General features: G+C 42.0%; 1 protein-coding gene across 20 annotated transcripts in view; it reads right to left on the reverse strand.

Annotated features, from left to right (window-relative positions):
* The window catches only part of dock3 (dedicator of cytokinesis 3), a 179,592-nt gene that overhangs the window by 58,856 nt on the left and 103,714 nt on the right, over nt 1–17,022 (reverse strand). For all 20 annotated transcript variants that reach the window (XM_036530880.1, XM_036530876.1, XM_036530879.1 and 17 more), the window contains 2 exons: nt 9,555–9,703; nt 3,979–4,063 (listed from right to left, as the gene is read on the reverse strand). In XM_036530880.1, the coding sequence (XP_036386773.1) occupies nt 3,979–4,063; nt 9,555–9,703 (234 nt within the window). The remainder of the gene's footprint in view (nt 1–3,978; nt 4,064–9,554; nt 9,704–17,022) is intronic.

Genomic DNA, 17,022 nt, shown 5'->3' on the forward strand with positions numbered 1-17,022 from the left:
AATGGGTTTAAATATATCTACCATTCTGGATGTGTTTCAGCTGATAAACTGAGCGTTTGATATTTCTGCTGCATTGCTCAGCCTGCAGGAGTGTGATAGCTTTCTCCCCGCACAGAAAAAGAACATGTTCAACCATCCTTTTTTGTTACTCCTGTGATTTTGGAACAGGACGCACTGCCGCCCACACACATGACCCCAACAAATGGTTTCGGGTGTCTGCGAAACTCCAAGGACCCTCTCAGTGAGAACAAAAACGAACGCATTTCTTATGCATTCAGTACCTGCAGGGTTTTGATTTGTTAGCTGTCCATGCACATGTGTGCTTGCATAACACTAATTTATCTTCCCAGATGACCTCAAGAATAAGACATACGTTACATATGAAATTAGAGGTTATGTTTAACGAGAGCAGCTGTGTCAGATATCTTTCACAGTCAGGCACCCTCTGATTTGACCAACGTGTGAGAACTCTGCATTCATGAATGTGAATTCGCTCCCATATGAACCGCATAAAGAACAGAATCTATCAGACTCGCACACCCATCTGCCGTGGGGACAGAAGAAGCTCCTCTGAAGGACATTGCAGGCCTATCATCTCGTTAAGAGGCAGAAAAGTTTAAATAAAGGTGGCTTTTTTGTCCCATCAAATAAAAAACCTGCCACCGTATTCCTCCAGAGGCACATTGCTCTCTCAGGCAATGTGTCTTAATAATGTCGCTGAGAAGGTGGGAGTGTGGAGGAGGGGGGGGGGGGGGGGGAATCAAGAGGGTGTGCTATCTTTCATCGCCCTCACACCTCCTGCCCGTTCCCGCCAGCCAGCAGCCTCTCCGCTCCCCGCCAGACATGGTGCCAAGGCGGCAGCGCCCTGCCAAAGCCATGCCCGCTTTCATCAACAGAATAATGATCATTTTGGCAGTGCTCAAAAAAATTTTTTTTTTTTTTTTTTTGCTGTTGTTTCCGCACCAAGTATTTAAAGGCTAAATGGTTGTCCTGTGAAGCAGAGGAGGGAAAAAATGGCTGAATGGTTGTTTTGCTTTGTCGAGTAATGAAAAAAATGCTAATTTCTTACAGCATGCATAATCTATGTCCATTTATGCACAATTATCCATTCTGACTTATTATCATTAAAAGCAGTATTGATTTGGGTCAACATTACATCTGTTACTTTTTTATTTATTTTTCAAGGTGGCTCTGGTTTGGAAATTGTAATCCTCTCATAAAAAGAATTTACATGAATTCCCACACAAGAACTTCAACTAACAATCGATAAGGTTATTTATGGCATTATTTACTCAAAGGCACAATTGTGTCTCTATGACCCATAGCTAAGAAGGGCTTAAACAACAGTGAAGGAAAGGACATATTAATTCAAAACTCTATAAGCTTGTTAACCCTGCCTGTTCAATCTGCAATCCATGGCTGGTATTTCAATGTGGGAAGGCTGTAAAGCACAGGTGTATATTTAGCACCATATGTGTCACATGTTAGGTTGCAGTTGGAGAGATTCAGTAGGCAGGCTGTTTCAGTGGGGTGGAGTGATAGACTGAATTGTGGTGCCCTGTCTCTCAATGCAGTTCCTTTAGTGTGGTCGCCCAATACACACACACACACACACACACACACAGAACAATGTCTTGCGGTAGGCTTTCTGCCTTTCCATTAGTTATATGCTGGCTTTTAGTCTGCAGTGGAATGATTTCTGAGCCTGAAGATACCCACTGAGAAAACATTATATGTCAGGATTTATAGCAAATGTCTTTGGCTATCTCCAGCACACACTTCCTATAATGGAGTTTGGAGATGAAAAGAACTGAAACATATCTGATAGTGTCTTTGATTGGAGGACAATTACTGCACAGTGGCCTGCCTTAAAAAACTGCCACTTTTCTCTTTAGCATGTCCAGTATTGCATAAAAATACTCCCATCTCAACAATCACAATTCACGTCTGACCAGTGATCACCTTGGACAGGATATATAATTCATAGTTCTCCTACTGGGGTGGACAGACCTTGAGATGCATACTGTTTAAATGCTCTGCAGTCAGCTCAGTCAAGCAGCACTCAAAGATTTAGTGTAATTGCAAATTCATTCAGCATTATGTCTCCCTATAACAAGCTAACTATACTGCAAACTATACTGCAAAGCAACACAATACAACCCAATGCTTTTAGCTCATTGTCTGTTAAATGCAACTTCACAATATCGAGATCACAAACTTTCAAAGCTTGTGAAGTCAAATGTGAACAAAAGGATCGACTGTCAGGAGGCTGTGGTGCAAATGAGCTCCCTGAAGCAGGAACAATGGTACAACATCTATGGTAACAAAAGCCACATCTGCCAATACAAACCATGAAGCACTGCAGTCATCTTGGCTGTTTCACTTCACCATCACTAGTGAAGACAGAATTGCCAGGCTATAGGGGAATTCACTTATCTGCACTGGGTATGATATTTGTTAATTGATACACTAATTGTCCTATCAATTTAGAGACAGAAATTGAATCAGACGGGCCTGGAAGTAAACAGTAAGGCTCTTCAGACAACATTGTCTGGCTCAAAAAGAATAATAGTCAAATGCTTCAAATATTGAGCATTCATTTGCATTTAAATGAAAACGTACTAGGGTAATGGCCCCACATATGATCAAGGACTGGGTTCAGTTAATGTATGTTTCTGTGCACTTTCTGAAAGAGGGCTGGATTCAACTACTCATGAATATTTAGTTTTAACTGGAAAGAAAAAATACAGCCAATGTTTTTAAATGTATCTGTCCAATTGCTTCCTTAGAAGCAGAATCCACCGTAGAACCTTCCTTGCTGAAAGTAAAATCCCTATCTATTTATATCTATAATATCCATGAAGAATACAAGCAATCAGCCAAATGATGCTACCTTTATTGTTCTGGTTTCCATGTCTCTCCCTATACATAAAGAAATGTTGATTAAACTGCTTAAATTTGTATAAAATAGCCTATTGGGGATATTTCAAAGCTCATAATATATTTTTTCTCTGAGAACACAGCACTTTCAGCTCACAGTGCAGGCACACACAGTCACTAGGCAACAGCAGCATTGCTAGAAATCCTTAAAGTTATGGCCATTGTTTCCTGTGTGGTTGCTGCCACTCTCAGCATGACCATATGTACACTTCCGTCCCAGATTTCCTTCAGTTCTCTCTCTCTCTCTCTGTCTCTCTCTCTCTCTCTCTCTCTCTCTCTCTCTCTCTCACTCTCTCTCTCTTTCTCTCTCTCTCTCCCTCTCTCTCGCTCGCTCCCCCTCCTTCTCTCAGCAGCAAGCTGAAATGTAGAGAATGCAATGAATGTCTCTGAGAAAGCCATCTCTACAATTAAATACCATTTTTCAGCTCAACAGATCTTACAGTTCTAAACGGGTCTTTACACTTCTAAAGAGATCTAATGAATTAGTGACAGCTTCTTAGCTAAGTTGTCTATGCAATCATTAGCCAAGAATCGAACATAAGCACGTCAAAAACACTCAAACACCACCTGTGTGGAAGCCTGCATCTTCATTGCAGGGTTTTGCAATGTAAGAGAAAATGAATTTTCCTGTCACACTCAGATCTGGTTGCAATGCAGTCCATGAGGCCTAAATACATCTGTAATATCACTCAAACAGACACACATATGTGTAAAGACATGTATCCACATAGTGGAAAGCACACACTGCTGCAAAATAATATACAGCACAGCACTGCTGCTGGTCATAGGAATAGATGACCACTCACAAGTCATCATTGTTACAAACTACACAACCTAAATGTCTAAACACATACACACACATACGCGCTCACGCACACACACACTCACGCACACACACACACACACACATACAGTATTTTCAAACACACACATGATTGAAATGCAAATGTCACCTCCGGTTCCAACAAAACACAGACACATTCAGGCACCTGTCTGCAGGACCCCTGTTACTTTGAATCTGACCCCAGGGTCACTTACCATTTTGTAGAGGTCTGAGACGCTGATCTGATCTGCATCCACCATCTCAAACTCCTTTCTGGGTACAAGGTCCAGGCCTAGGTGCCTTTGGAAGCAGGCGAGAAAGGGGGAGAGAAAAAGGAGAGAGAGAGAGAGAGAGAGGGAGAAAGAAAGAGAAAACACATTTAGATGTGATGAGATTAAAATATCTCGCATGGCTTCGTCCAAACGACATGCGGGCATAAAACTTTATTGTGTCCACCTGTCACGAGCGCTCAGTGCCGGGATAGGTCACGTGCGCGGTCTTTTGTCATTTACCAGCCGCTCGCACCATGAATAAATCACCCTTGGTCCGGCACCTGGCTTCGCAGTCATTTTAGACTATCTCAGTTATGACGGGGGCCGTCCAGCAGCGGTGCAGCGTGATCCTATTCAATGCTTTTGCAAAGGCCGCAGATAAAGTAGGTGATCACCTGTCCCTCTGAGCCACGCCTCGTCAAACCCTGATTTAGTCGGACTGAAAAGGACCGCAGACAGGCCGCTGGAAGCCAGAAACGTGCAGCTGCTCCAGCACTGTCCCCGGAGAAACAGGTGTCTGTTCTGCGCTCCGCTGTGAAGGTCTGTGCAGCACGTCACTGTCTCAAGTGTCACGTTGTGCTGTAAACACTCTTAAGGCGCGGGCCCTGTCTTTCTGACGAGGAACAGAAGGGGCACGCGGACAGATAAAAAGCTCCCATTAAGTCACAATTTTATCCTTCTCAGGTTTAATGGCCTGTGCTGGATCTCGCTCTGCAAGCTGACTGAAGCCCGCAGGAAGGATGACTCGAACACTAGTCTCTAATTCCGGGCATATCGAACCATTTTTTTAATGGACATAAGATGATACGTATGTGTTCAGTGTTTTCATGTTTCATCTGATGTACTGGAAATGCACAGTATAAAAGACAACCCTGCAGATCTGGTGTGAAGTACCCAGAATAACACAGAATCTCTACTGAGTTTTTTCTTTACAACAATGACATGCACAAATGTCCATTACATATGGTAAATAATGCCATTTGTGCATAATATGGAAAATACATAATTATCAGAAATAGCACTAATTAGGACTATTGTGGGTAATACATGTGCCTGGTAATACAATGTGCTGATGAAATAAGGAAATTATCTCTGATATAACAGGACCAGCTTAAATTAAATTTCCAGGGAAACTGCTTTAATAGCTACCCATAGGCATGGTAGCAAAAATACTTTGGCTTTGTTGTGGGACATCTATATTCATTAGCATTCTTATTTCCATTCTGTGATACGGCTTATGAAACAGGAATAGTGGCGAGGCAGTGTGTGTGTGTGTGTGTGTGAGAGAGAGAGATGGGAATGGGGCAGGTTCTTGTATCTTATATAAATACCAGACACACCAGGTTTCAGCAAGAAATATGAACTCATTCATAAAATTGAGAATGAGCTGAAATGATCACATTCATTTGAAAATTACATCAAAAATGTACCACAACAGTGACAACACGCAATGGACAATGTGCGATGTACACAGCCTCCTCATGTCTACATGGAGCAGTTTTACTCCCAGGGTCCTCCAAAACGGATCACAAACTTTAATCTATTAAGAAAGAGACATGTCAGCCAAGGGCATACATTAAGACCTCCAAAAGTCTGGATCAATGCATGATGTTATTATCTGTCTGAAGGAGGAATGGCAGAGGGTGTCACAGTGTTCAACAAAAAATCCTGTGAGAAAAGGAAAGGGACCCCAGGTAATACCCAACAACTGAAAACATCAAATAAAATCAACATATTATGCTGTACGATTGATATGGATGGATCTGATACCATCGGATGTCCAAGTTATAAATATTGTCACAGAGCTCATCTGTACATGTGAACAGCTTGAATCATTTCAGTTTCTGAGGGATCTCTTGCTGGTGTTGTCACTGAGCATTTTACTCATACATCTGTTTCCGCTGGAAAAAATGAGTTGTGAATTCAAAACAAAACAAGCAAAAAAAAAAAAAAAACAATGCCCTGGCCACCCTGAGGGGATGAAATGGGGTCACACACTGGTCAAGAGATAGCTTTATAAGGAAACTTTATTAGATATTGAGAGGGCAGTTCTTGAGCTCTTAAAAAACACATGTCACACAAGAGTATCATTCAAGATAACATCTGGGCCATAAAGAGGTCACTAGAGTGTTATTTACCTCTTATCTGACACCTGTTTTACCCAAATCCAAATTTTAAAAAAATCATCCCTTAGATCGCAAGTCTATTGTTTATCGTGGTGGACTTGGATGCCTCTGCCGCCGGGAGAGCACAGTCAAACTGTGAGCCTTCAAGTCCAATAAGCTTCACAGGCGTCCAGCCAGGGAGCCGCAGACGTGACTCCGTGACACACATTTTCAGCTCGGGGTCTCCCTTCAGGGACTGTTCAGATGCATTACCAGCTTTTCAATCAAAGTGCCACCAGTGACCTCTGGGGCCGGCCTACTGCACCTCCATCAACAGGTTTATGTATCGGAGGCCACTGTGCAGCTGAAATTTGAGCTCGTAGAACCCTATCGAACTGTTGTGGCAAAAATAGCGCCTATGACAATTATAGCACCTCTCATAATCCTACTGCCTTTACTAATACTTCTATTTCAACTGCTATAACTACTGTTGCTTATACAATCGCAGCTGCAGTGCTACGGATACTGCCACTGCAGGTATTGTCACCACTGGTGCTACCACTGGGCATATTCATGGATAAAGAACTCTAGAGTTCTCTGGGTGGTACTTGTTCTGAGTACAGACTGAGCTCTATAGCATGGGTTCAAGCCCAGTTGTGTGTAGCAGCCCACAGGCCAAACAACTTGGTTTTGTTCTGCCAAGGTAGGGGCGGGTTGGATGGCAGGGTTTCTGATTTCACTGCTCCCAGGCACCCTGTAACTCATCAGACGCCTAAACGCTGCTCAGGTAATGTCAGTAGAGCTGTTCCTGTCCTCCATTCGGTGTTCGTCTCACTGTGGTGCACAGTGGAACTTGTGGTGTGGAAAAACTGTCATTTCAGGCATCAGGGGATCATATGTGTTATCCTCAGTGCTAATGGGCAGGTGCAGAGAGATTACCTCTGCCCCCTCCACAAAAAAATGGTATTATAAATGCATTTGACTTTTAGCTCTCAGATGGATGCATCTCGTTTGTAAAGTGATAAATGTCCTCATGTGACCCAAAGACAGATTCTCATGCAAGTATTTAGCATAAGATCTACTGAGCCTAGTCTCCTCGCTGTATGAAACTACAGCATGTTCCCCTATGTATGGAATGCAGCACCACTGAGTGGGAAACAGCAAGCCAAACATCAAGTTGACAGTGAGTGACAGATGTTTGCATTTCCCTAATTCGCCCATTTCACTGCCTGGCATTTTGCACTTGATCAGTTTTGAGATAAAACAGCTACATTATGATCCATCTGGAAAACTTGACTCCAAAAGATCATGGCTTGAGAAAGACAAAACTGCCTTTCACACACCTTTTACAAAAATCTGCCATCTTTGCAAATGTCTAGAAGAAGAGTGCTTGCACGGACACAGCTCACTGAGTGAACTGGTAGTCATGCAGTGCAGATCCTTGGAACATTTTATATAACCACGACTTCAGCAGAACATCAAACTATTTAGAATTTCACTTCGCACCTGAATGTTCACTCTCATGGCTCCTTCAAATTCCTTCAGAGCAGCACCATCTAGGCTAATTAGCCAACATGGAGGGATTGCAGTCAACCCATATTTGGGGATCCATATTCAGTAATGAAACAAAGGGCTAATTTCCATCCTATTCCCCTTGTCAGAGATGCAGATTTGTAGAGCGAAGAGAGAGGTGGGAGCCGTCCAGGGAGTGCACTGGTAATTACCCGGAGAATGGACAGGGAAATTGAGCAGCAATTACACCCCTGACCCGGGGGGGAGTCAGGCGATTGCACTGCCTATAAATTCTCATGAAGCAGGCCAGGGCACTGATAGTTAAGCCAATAACTCCAACCAATAAACAGGAGCCTTTCTCATTTACCATGATCCACAATCACCCCTCTGTTGTCACAGCCTCCTCGTCCTCATTTAGCGCAAAGACATACATCCTGCACATCTATTTGCCTTCAGTCTTGTACATTTATTTGCAATATCTACATCCGTGTCTCAGCAAGTGACTCAGCAGTAAGAGTCTGTTGGGGGGGGGGGGGGGGTTGGTGGGGGTGCACTTACAGGACAGATTGAACATAATGAATCTACACTGACTGGGTCTTTCTTCACATACGTCATTTCCTGCATTGGGCCTTGTAGTGACCAATCACAGTGCAAGAAAGCCAAAAGGCATTCTGTGCGCATTCTACCATGCAAGGTACTTTGAAAATTGATTCACCTCACTACATGGTGTCAAAGGTAAAAGGATCTTTGCAAAGTTATTAAGGCATTGTAGATTAAGGGAGATGTAAACTCCAGCATGATTGTGTCAATTTACACTGCAATATGGAACCAGTTTCTAAATCATGACAGGTTTGTACAAGTGCTCTTGTTGAATCTGCTGTTAGTTCTGTGGTAGAGATATCTTTGTTATAGTTTAGAGTACAGTAGTACTGTAGTAGTACTCTAGTAGTTCTTTAGTAGTACCTCTTCAACACCTGGGTTGGTTAGGAATATATTGTATGTTCCAGACTGATGCCAAACAATGTACATATGCTGAGTCTCAAAAACCGAAACTCGACAATATTATCTATGCATTTTAATCCTTCACATTAAGCTAAATTAGGGTTCCCAAAGAAACTCTGCATAACATCAGTTCAGCAATTCAGTGTTGTAAGATGTGTACTCCTGGGTAAAAACAAGGACTCAAATAGTCCATGTGTTATTCGATAAGATCTACACTGCCATAATTTCATGCACTTCAATTTAAATAGCAAGTATGAGAAGGATTAAACAAGGGTAAAAATGTGAAAATGGTTGCTGTTAACTCTACAGATGGTTTGAAGTTTGTAGAGACAGTTTGACAGTAATGCTCATAACAGCAAAAACGAGTAAGAGGTCCTAACATAATTTTAATTCCCTCTCACTCCCTGAGTTTCCCCTCTACCATAATATTCAATCCAGTTCGGAAAAACTAATGTTTGACAGTATTAGAAATTCACTGAGAGTCATTCAGAACGATTCCTGTGAGGTATTGTTATTTGTTATGAACAGAATTATTAATTAATTAAATAGTCTAGAGTTGATATCTGAGATACATAACAGTGATAGGCTGTACACCTTGTAAAAGCACCCTGATGCTATTACAAACATGTAGTAGATTAGGGGTGAGTTCATTTTCGAAATGAAAAAAAAAGAAAATAACAGACAAAATGAAAAAGAAGACTTAAAACAGGTAAAAAGGTGAAATAGAAAAAACGCAATCAAAAGAAAGTGAGTAAAAATAACCTAGACCCATTTCAAGCATTTTGACTGTGTGCACCCTACTATGGGATTTTTCTCACCAGGTCCAAGGGGAGACTATGAGAAAAGTAAAATATGCCCGAATAAAACATGAGGAATCGGTGACATTTGGCAGTGACTCACTCATTGCCCCAGTCCAGCCGCACGGTTATGTGTCTTTTGACGTCGCGGATCTGGTCCTGGGTCAGGTGGCCCGACAGCATCTGCCGTCGCAGGTCAATGAGTTCGTTCATCACGTGCCGCAGCTTGTAGAACAGGTCCACTTTGTGCTTCTGCAAAAGAAAAAGAAGAAGACCACGCTTAAATCAGTGAGGCGAGAGCTGTACCTTTCAAAGAGAGAATGTCATGGCGAAGAATCTGATTTCGAGATGCTGACTGACACGGAACGCGATGTGAACACCATGATCATTCAGCCATGACAGCCCAGGATTGGTGTTCATCTTCAGTTAAGGTACAAATTAGGTCTGACCCCCTGCTCCACCCCTCATCTGTGAGTTACGCAGTGTTGCATTCAGAGGCAACCTTCTACTCTTTGAAAAGAAGAAAGACGTGTCAATAACGAACAAAAACACTCCAAAAAACATGCATTTCCGTACAACAAAGAACAGCAACGTCTCATTTAAAGCAGACAGCTTGCCTGCACAGGATCTGAGCTGTCAGGGATCAAATGTGTAGTGTAGACCAATTTCACGTTCAGTGGAAATGTCCAAGCAACTCAGAGCGTTGCTCAAATTGGCTAAATCAGCTCCCCTGGCTTGCTGTAGCGATGACAGCAAAGGGCAGAAAATATACACCCTTACAGTCAGGCCTAGAGAGGTCCTGCCTCCCTCCAGTTCTCAGGATCTCAGATTTCCATATTCTGCCATAATCCCATTCCTTACCTCTGAAGGTCAGAGTATGGCAGCATTACATTATAAGCAAAATATTATAATATATTAAAATATTATAAACAAAATCCACATTTTAGAAAGCTATCCAGGGTGGATTTCAATGAGGTCGCACCTGATTTCTCACAGTCCTTAAAAAGACAGCAGGCTGTGTTGTGGTTGTAACATAGCCTCTGTTACAACTGTTCTACTCTTTGAGAAGCAGGTAGATAATCCAAGCAAAGGTTCTATGAACTTGAGTGTTTCTAAGTATTCCCATATTTCCAATATGATATGACTTCGTTAAAGCAAGAACTACAGTGCTAATGCGTTGATCTTTAGTACAACAAAGCTCTTTTTTTTTGAGCTGAGAGTTGTTTTTGTTTTTTGTTGGTGAAATCATGGGGAGCTGAGGTTCCCACAACTCCCTCCACCCTTCAATATTGTATGCAATCCCACAAACAATCCATAACAGATATGGCTTTTGCCATCTTACAAATAAATTATTTTAAATGTTATGTTGCTGCTATCAGTATTAGGGGTAAAACTGGGTGAAACTATGTGAATTATCATGCCATTTAAAGTCAAACAGAAATTTATTAAATTTATTCTTTTTTTTTCCTGGGGAGGGTCCCAATAGCCCTTAAAAAGACATGAAGGGTGTGATTTTCCAAACGTGCATGTCTAAGTGGGAACTAGACATTGCACTATAGTTGCAGAAACTATTTGATTTGTCATTTTTAATTACAAAGACAGTCACAATGAAATGATGTCAGTATCTAAGAATTAAAGATGTGTGAATTATATGTGTGGGTAAGGAAGTTTATTTCAAGAATATTCTATAATCCTGGGTTTCTGCAGCAGCAGACCTCTCCTGCTGTATGTGAATCTGGAATGCAGAGTGCTTAAGTGGCCACAGGTCCATAGATATATCACTGCACTAACCCTCCGCTGCAATTTGATACCATGACTCATAAAAATAACATGAATTAAAAATGTGCTTCCATGGCCAACGGTTTGCACTGCAGTAGGTTTACAAAGGAGTATGTTTACCCCAGAGAATGACTGCACAAAAGAAATTTTGCATAGGAGTATATTACATGGGAGCGTGCTTAAACTGGAGAATTGTTACATGTGAGTGTGTTTTCATGGCTGTATGTTTTAAAGTACGAATGTTCAGATCAGAAACGGTTTGAGAGTGTGTGTACACCTTAGCTTTTCAGGGGGGTATCTTTTGCATGTTCAAATAAATAACAAAATCTCAACAACACCTAAAATGCTCAAACAAATTTCTGAAAGAAAAAAGTAACTGCCATCTGTAAGGACTCTGTGGACTACTACGTCATCATACAATTCTGCCATTTTGTGAGGTACAGCACAGAAGCCCTCAGGAAAGCGCAAGCATAATGAAGAGAATAAGTCAGACAGGTATTGTGGTGAGGCGGCTCAGAGTTAATTTCTGTTGTGTGAAAAAGAACCTCTTCACCCCCCCCCGTCTACATGGACTTGCATTGTGCTGTACGAGGTTCTGAGTAGACTGTGCGTGGGAGAAGCTTTTTTGCTACATTGGTGGAGTTTCTTGTCACGGGAGAGCAGTATATTGTGCCTCCATGAATCAGAATGCAAAGGATTAGCTCTGCAGTCTCCGGGATGGCTCTCCACTATGAGGTCTAGTGGGATACTTCAGAAATTCAAAGTCACTATATATCAGTGCTGCAACATGTGGCACATCTAATGGCTTTCCCACTAAAACCCTCTTCCCACCCTGCTCCTTAAGCTTTTGAATAAAATTCCTCTTACCTGGTTGCAAAGGCATCCACTGCATACAAGTTGCATTTGACTTTGAGAGGCAGAATTAGTGGTATTGTCTTACGGCCTCCTCAAGTACACACATACAGCAGCTTACAGTAGAAGCAAAGCTGCTTCAACTGTCCTTCCAGTGAACCTCCTCAATGCCCCTTCCCCACGGCAGATATCCAGACATTTAAATCAGAGGAGGGAGACAAAGGTGTTGATGGGTTGAGTTCAAGGGCCTAAGGGCTCCACTGTATGTCACCTTGCATCAGTCCTTCAGCTTTTGTGCAGGAATCTTTTTAACACTTCCAGCTTTCTGTAGAGACACCTACCACCATTTACCTAGTGTACTTATCAGCTACCACTGCCTCTACTATTATTTTGCTCAGTAAAAGGACAGACACTGCAGCAAAGAACACCAAGTCAAAAGGCTCCTTTCAGAAGCTTCTGTATAAAAACAGCTTTTGTAATGAGTTCAACCACTGCAGCAAGAAGACAGAACAAGCCTCACACACAACCACACACACACACATGAAAACACTTACTTTATACTGCCACAAACTATTTCCATTACAGACATATTAACCCACACAAGGGCTTTGTACTGGCAACTACAATACAAAAATCACCCTAATAAATGGGTTTAATATCACAATTGGAATCATCACATTCCAATGCAACATATTTTAACTATTATTTTAATTATATTTCTGTACTATCCCCGTTGACATTCAGTGATATTTACTTACCTTTTCTCATGGCACAGATCAATTTTACATAAAACAGTTTCAAATTAAAAAGAAATATTTTGTCACTGAAATCAATACAATGTTCTGAAAATGTGGTGAAAAGTTTGTTAATTATAAAAATTGCCCTTTAACATTAAAAGAGTCCAAAGTATTTTGTACCCTAAATAAATTTATAGTAAAATTTTGCAGAAGCCCCGGTTTGCTCATGGCCATGGCATTGGCTTTGGCTGGAAGTTTTTGAGTACTGTAAATTGCTGGGAAACAGCAACAAATAAAGTACCATCTCAAGGACAAACAAAACAAAATCAAACACAAAAAGGAAAGAAACAAAGACCATAAAAGGGAACACTACAGTGACCCAAGTAAGTGTTCCAAAATGGATTCAGCGAAGGTCCCAAAATAGTCTGGGTTCTGCACTGAAATGGGACCTGAGGCAGGACAAGGAGGGCGAATACCAGTGTGTCTCTTGTCTGCCAGCGTCTCTGGTCTGGTGTAAGAATGCCAGCTTGTTAGCCAGCTCTCTGAGGGGCCCAGAATCGAGGACAGCTTTATTTTTGGATGAAAACACTTCTGATATTGTACCTTTTGAAAGGTCCTCTAAGTTAAGCCGTTGGAGTAGGTTGTGGACATCAGAATACCAAGAGTGACAAAAGTATCGGATGAGCAGCCAAGCCCAAAACAGAGAATCAGCCTCAATGTCTCCAGATACCTTCAATGGGCAGAAAAAAAATCTGTTTTTCAAAAGGTAAGCTCAACAGAAATTAAGCCCAAGGACTTTGCTGCAATTACTGAAACAATAAAGTGCTTAACGATGTCCCACCTCCAAGCATTGATCTATTTTGGGAACTTGCCAAACTCTGTGAGCAAAGTGATGGCACTGCACAACGAACAAGAACTTTTGTTAACCAATTAGCTTTACTTTCATTCTGTTGCTCTGCAAGGGACGCAGTCCTTCTCAGGACAGTTTGACGCTGATCTCAACGGACTTTGAAGGATCTCCAACTGGTCGCCGTTAACATTCAACAGAGCTTATGATTGGGCTCAATTGACGGAAAAGTGACTTGTCAGACCTTTCAGGGTTTGCTCAGGCAGAAATCGGAGTGATATTGTTTTCCACTCCATGGTCCACTAAGCACCTGCTGAATATCTTCACACCAGCATACATTAACAAAATTTAATTTACTGTATCAAAGATGCACATCCATAATACCTTATGGGGAGTACCAACATCCACCCAAGTATCCTAAAATCTGAAATAGCTGTTTCTTCACTAAGAGGGTTCAGTGTGGGACAAAAGGGAAACAAATGCCAAGGCACATGCATAGGCTAAATAACAGTCTAGAGCTGACTGAGAAAGCCAGACCATTTGAGAAACACGCTCTCTACTGATTTGGGGTTTTGGAAAAGGAGAAAAGCATCTTCTCAATACTATTGAAATAGCATGTCTACCTTTTTCAGTCAGACACATGATGATTACCAAAAATAGCAATTCCTTTTTGCATTAAAGTAACACTAAATAACAGATTTATTTGAAGTTGGGTTAGGAAGCTAACAAGCTGTTATGCATTTAGGACAGATTATTATTTTTTCCTGAGTTTTCTGAGAGTAATTGCATTTTGATTCCTAAGGCAGACACAAAGACAAATTTTAGAGGACTATGGAGACTGCAGATACTACATCAGCATCATATGTTTGTACTGTAATAATGATACTGCTGCTGTATTAATGCATATTATTACCATGCACCATACTCAGTGCAAATGGCCACCTTCAGTGTTAACTGGTTTGATCTGTGCTCTTTAAACTGATGATACAGTTGCTTGCAAAGAGATTTTGGGGGAAATTTCCCCCACACCCAACACCAGCCCCATCCCCATGCCAGGATCACCACCCGAGGAGCTTTGCTTTGGAGATCAGATGATCTTTGATTCAAAGGAGGCACCTGAGAAAAAGCACAGGTCTTTCATCTCTGCAACAGCTGGGTCCGCTAAAGTCAGTTAATGCGTGCTTCGGTTTAGAGGGTGAAACATCAACCCCGCCCCCCCTCGTCCCCCACCCCCACCCAGAATGATAAAAACCTCTTTCAAAAGGCGAACCTTTCTACAAAGACAATGTGGCCCCAGTACAGGCTTTTCAGGACACGACTGGCAGGAGGTTGGCTTCATACAGAAGTAAATGGTTTAATGTCACAGTGGCCTGCAGCCTCCCCATGTAAGGGGAGGTAAAAGGCTGAGAAGATGGGTTGTGAGAGTCAAGCAGATGTGTTGTTCTAAGTGGGAGCTGTTCTGTTGTTTTAAGTAGATGGCCAAAGGGCAGCAAATCCATAAAACCCACAGGGACTTACACTGTACTCGTTGTTATCTGGAATTGTACACGAAACATCTTGAAAGTAATGCTGTATTGTGCACATAAGATGACTACACTTTATTGTGCACATAAGATAGCTGTTGTGAAATGCATAATTTATTGTTCTTCTGATGTCTGGTCACCACTTCTAGATCTGGCTACTGAATGCAACTGATGTTTGTTGACCAGATCATCTCCTCTTTTAATCTGTATCTTGTTCATCTTCATCCAATTTTCAAAGCACTTTGCCTTTGTAGTAATAATGTTACATAGCACATAATACTCAGTATTAATATTTCGGTTTTCTGTACATCTGTGTCTAAGAAACACACAGAGTAGCATTATTACTTAAAAATCTGTCTTGGTTTAGCATATTTGTGTCTGAGAAAAAAATGAAAATATTAAGATGGCTGGAAATGTATGGGGTGGCAGTGTAACAGTGGTAAGGAACAGGACTCACAACCAAAAGGTTGCCGGTTCGATTCCCCGCTGGGGCACTGCTGTTGTACCCTTGGGCAAGGTATTTAAATTGCCTCAGTAAATATCCAGCTATATGAATGGGTAACATGTAAAAACTGTAACCTGTGTAAGTCACTCTAGATAAGAGCTTCTGCTAAATGCCAATAATTTAATGTAATGTATGGACTGCAAGGGCATAAGTGGGACACGAGGCTGGGAATCTCTCATCAAGGGGGTCAGAACAGCTGGTCGTGGGAGGGAGGGAGAGGCGTGAGGCCGATTAATCACAGTCCGTCTCACACAGTGAGCTTCACGATTTGGCGTGGAGCTCAGCCAGGCTCTCCACTTCATGCCTCTGCCCTGGCAAGTGAGGACTCTGGACAGCGAGTATGTGAGGACTGTGCTTGAGCACAGGTGATCATTGGCTGTGGCTCACGGTCTGCAGTGATGTCCAATGCGTGTGGTTATTGTTCAGTGTTTGTGGGGGGTGTTCCACGACTGCAGAGGGTAAGTGTGGAAGCGTTCTTCAGTGTTGTTCAGAGTAAGTCGAGGTGGTCAATGTTTTGGGGAACTGTTGATTGTGGTGGTGTTCAATATGTGCCTGAAGTGTTCAGTGTTTGCTGAAATGTCCTGTGTGGGTGGGAGGTGTTCATTGTTTATTACTCAATACATTCATGGACTTTGTGCTCAGTGCGTGTCCGGTATGTTCGCTGCGTGTACTGCGTGGTATTGTTCAGTTTGTGTGGTGGCCAGTGAGGGCAAGGACCAGGGCTTCCAAAGTGGTTCAGTGTGACCGTGTGAGAGGAAGTGTATGATGAGTTCACAGCTTATGTGTGTCTGTGTGAGAGAGAAGGGATGCTAGTATGCTAGTATCTCCGGCCATCTCCGGTATGTAAACAGCCCAGTCTGAAGGAAATAATAATATCCGTCTCCATCGTAATGTGCCATGGAGGTTTCTCCTGGATGGACGTGTGTGAAATGAGTTTTGTCCCATTTGGTCTCCTGTTGTGTCTTACCTGCACACTGAGCTGGAATGGAAAATGGAATCTAGAGATGAGACTGTCTTTGTCATATGAGTGCTATTTTACTCAAGTGAAAACACTCAAAAATAAATCAGTGAGAAGAACTGTGTGTGTACATGAGGACACATCAGAAACATCTGCCTGACTTTTGATTATGTACAGTCAGTTTTGTCCCTTTCGAAAGGTGAGCATTTACACACTATTTGGTTCTTCTGAAAATATTCTGGAATTGCAGAAACTGAAATGTGAACCATAGGAGCTTACAGAAGCATACTCTCAAACTCCTGTGGACTCAGGAAACACTCAACCTGTTCTACCCACAGGGCATTTATAATAGTGATGTATTGACTCCTAC

This window comes from Megalops cyprinoides, chromosome 6, assembly GCF_013368585.1.
Source record: "Megalops cyprinoides isolate fMegCyp1 chromosome 6, fMegCyp1.pri, whole genome shotgun sequence".
Classification (NCBI taxonomy): Eukaryota; Metazoa; Chordata; class Actinopteri; order Elopiformes; family Megalopidae; genus Megalops; species Megalops cyprinoides.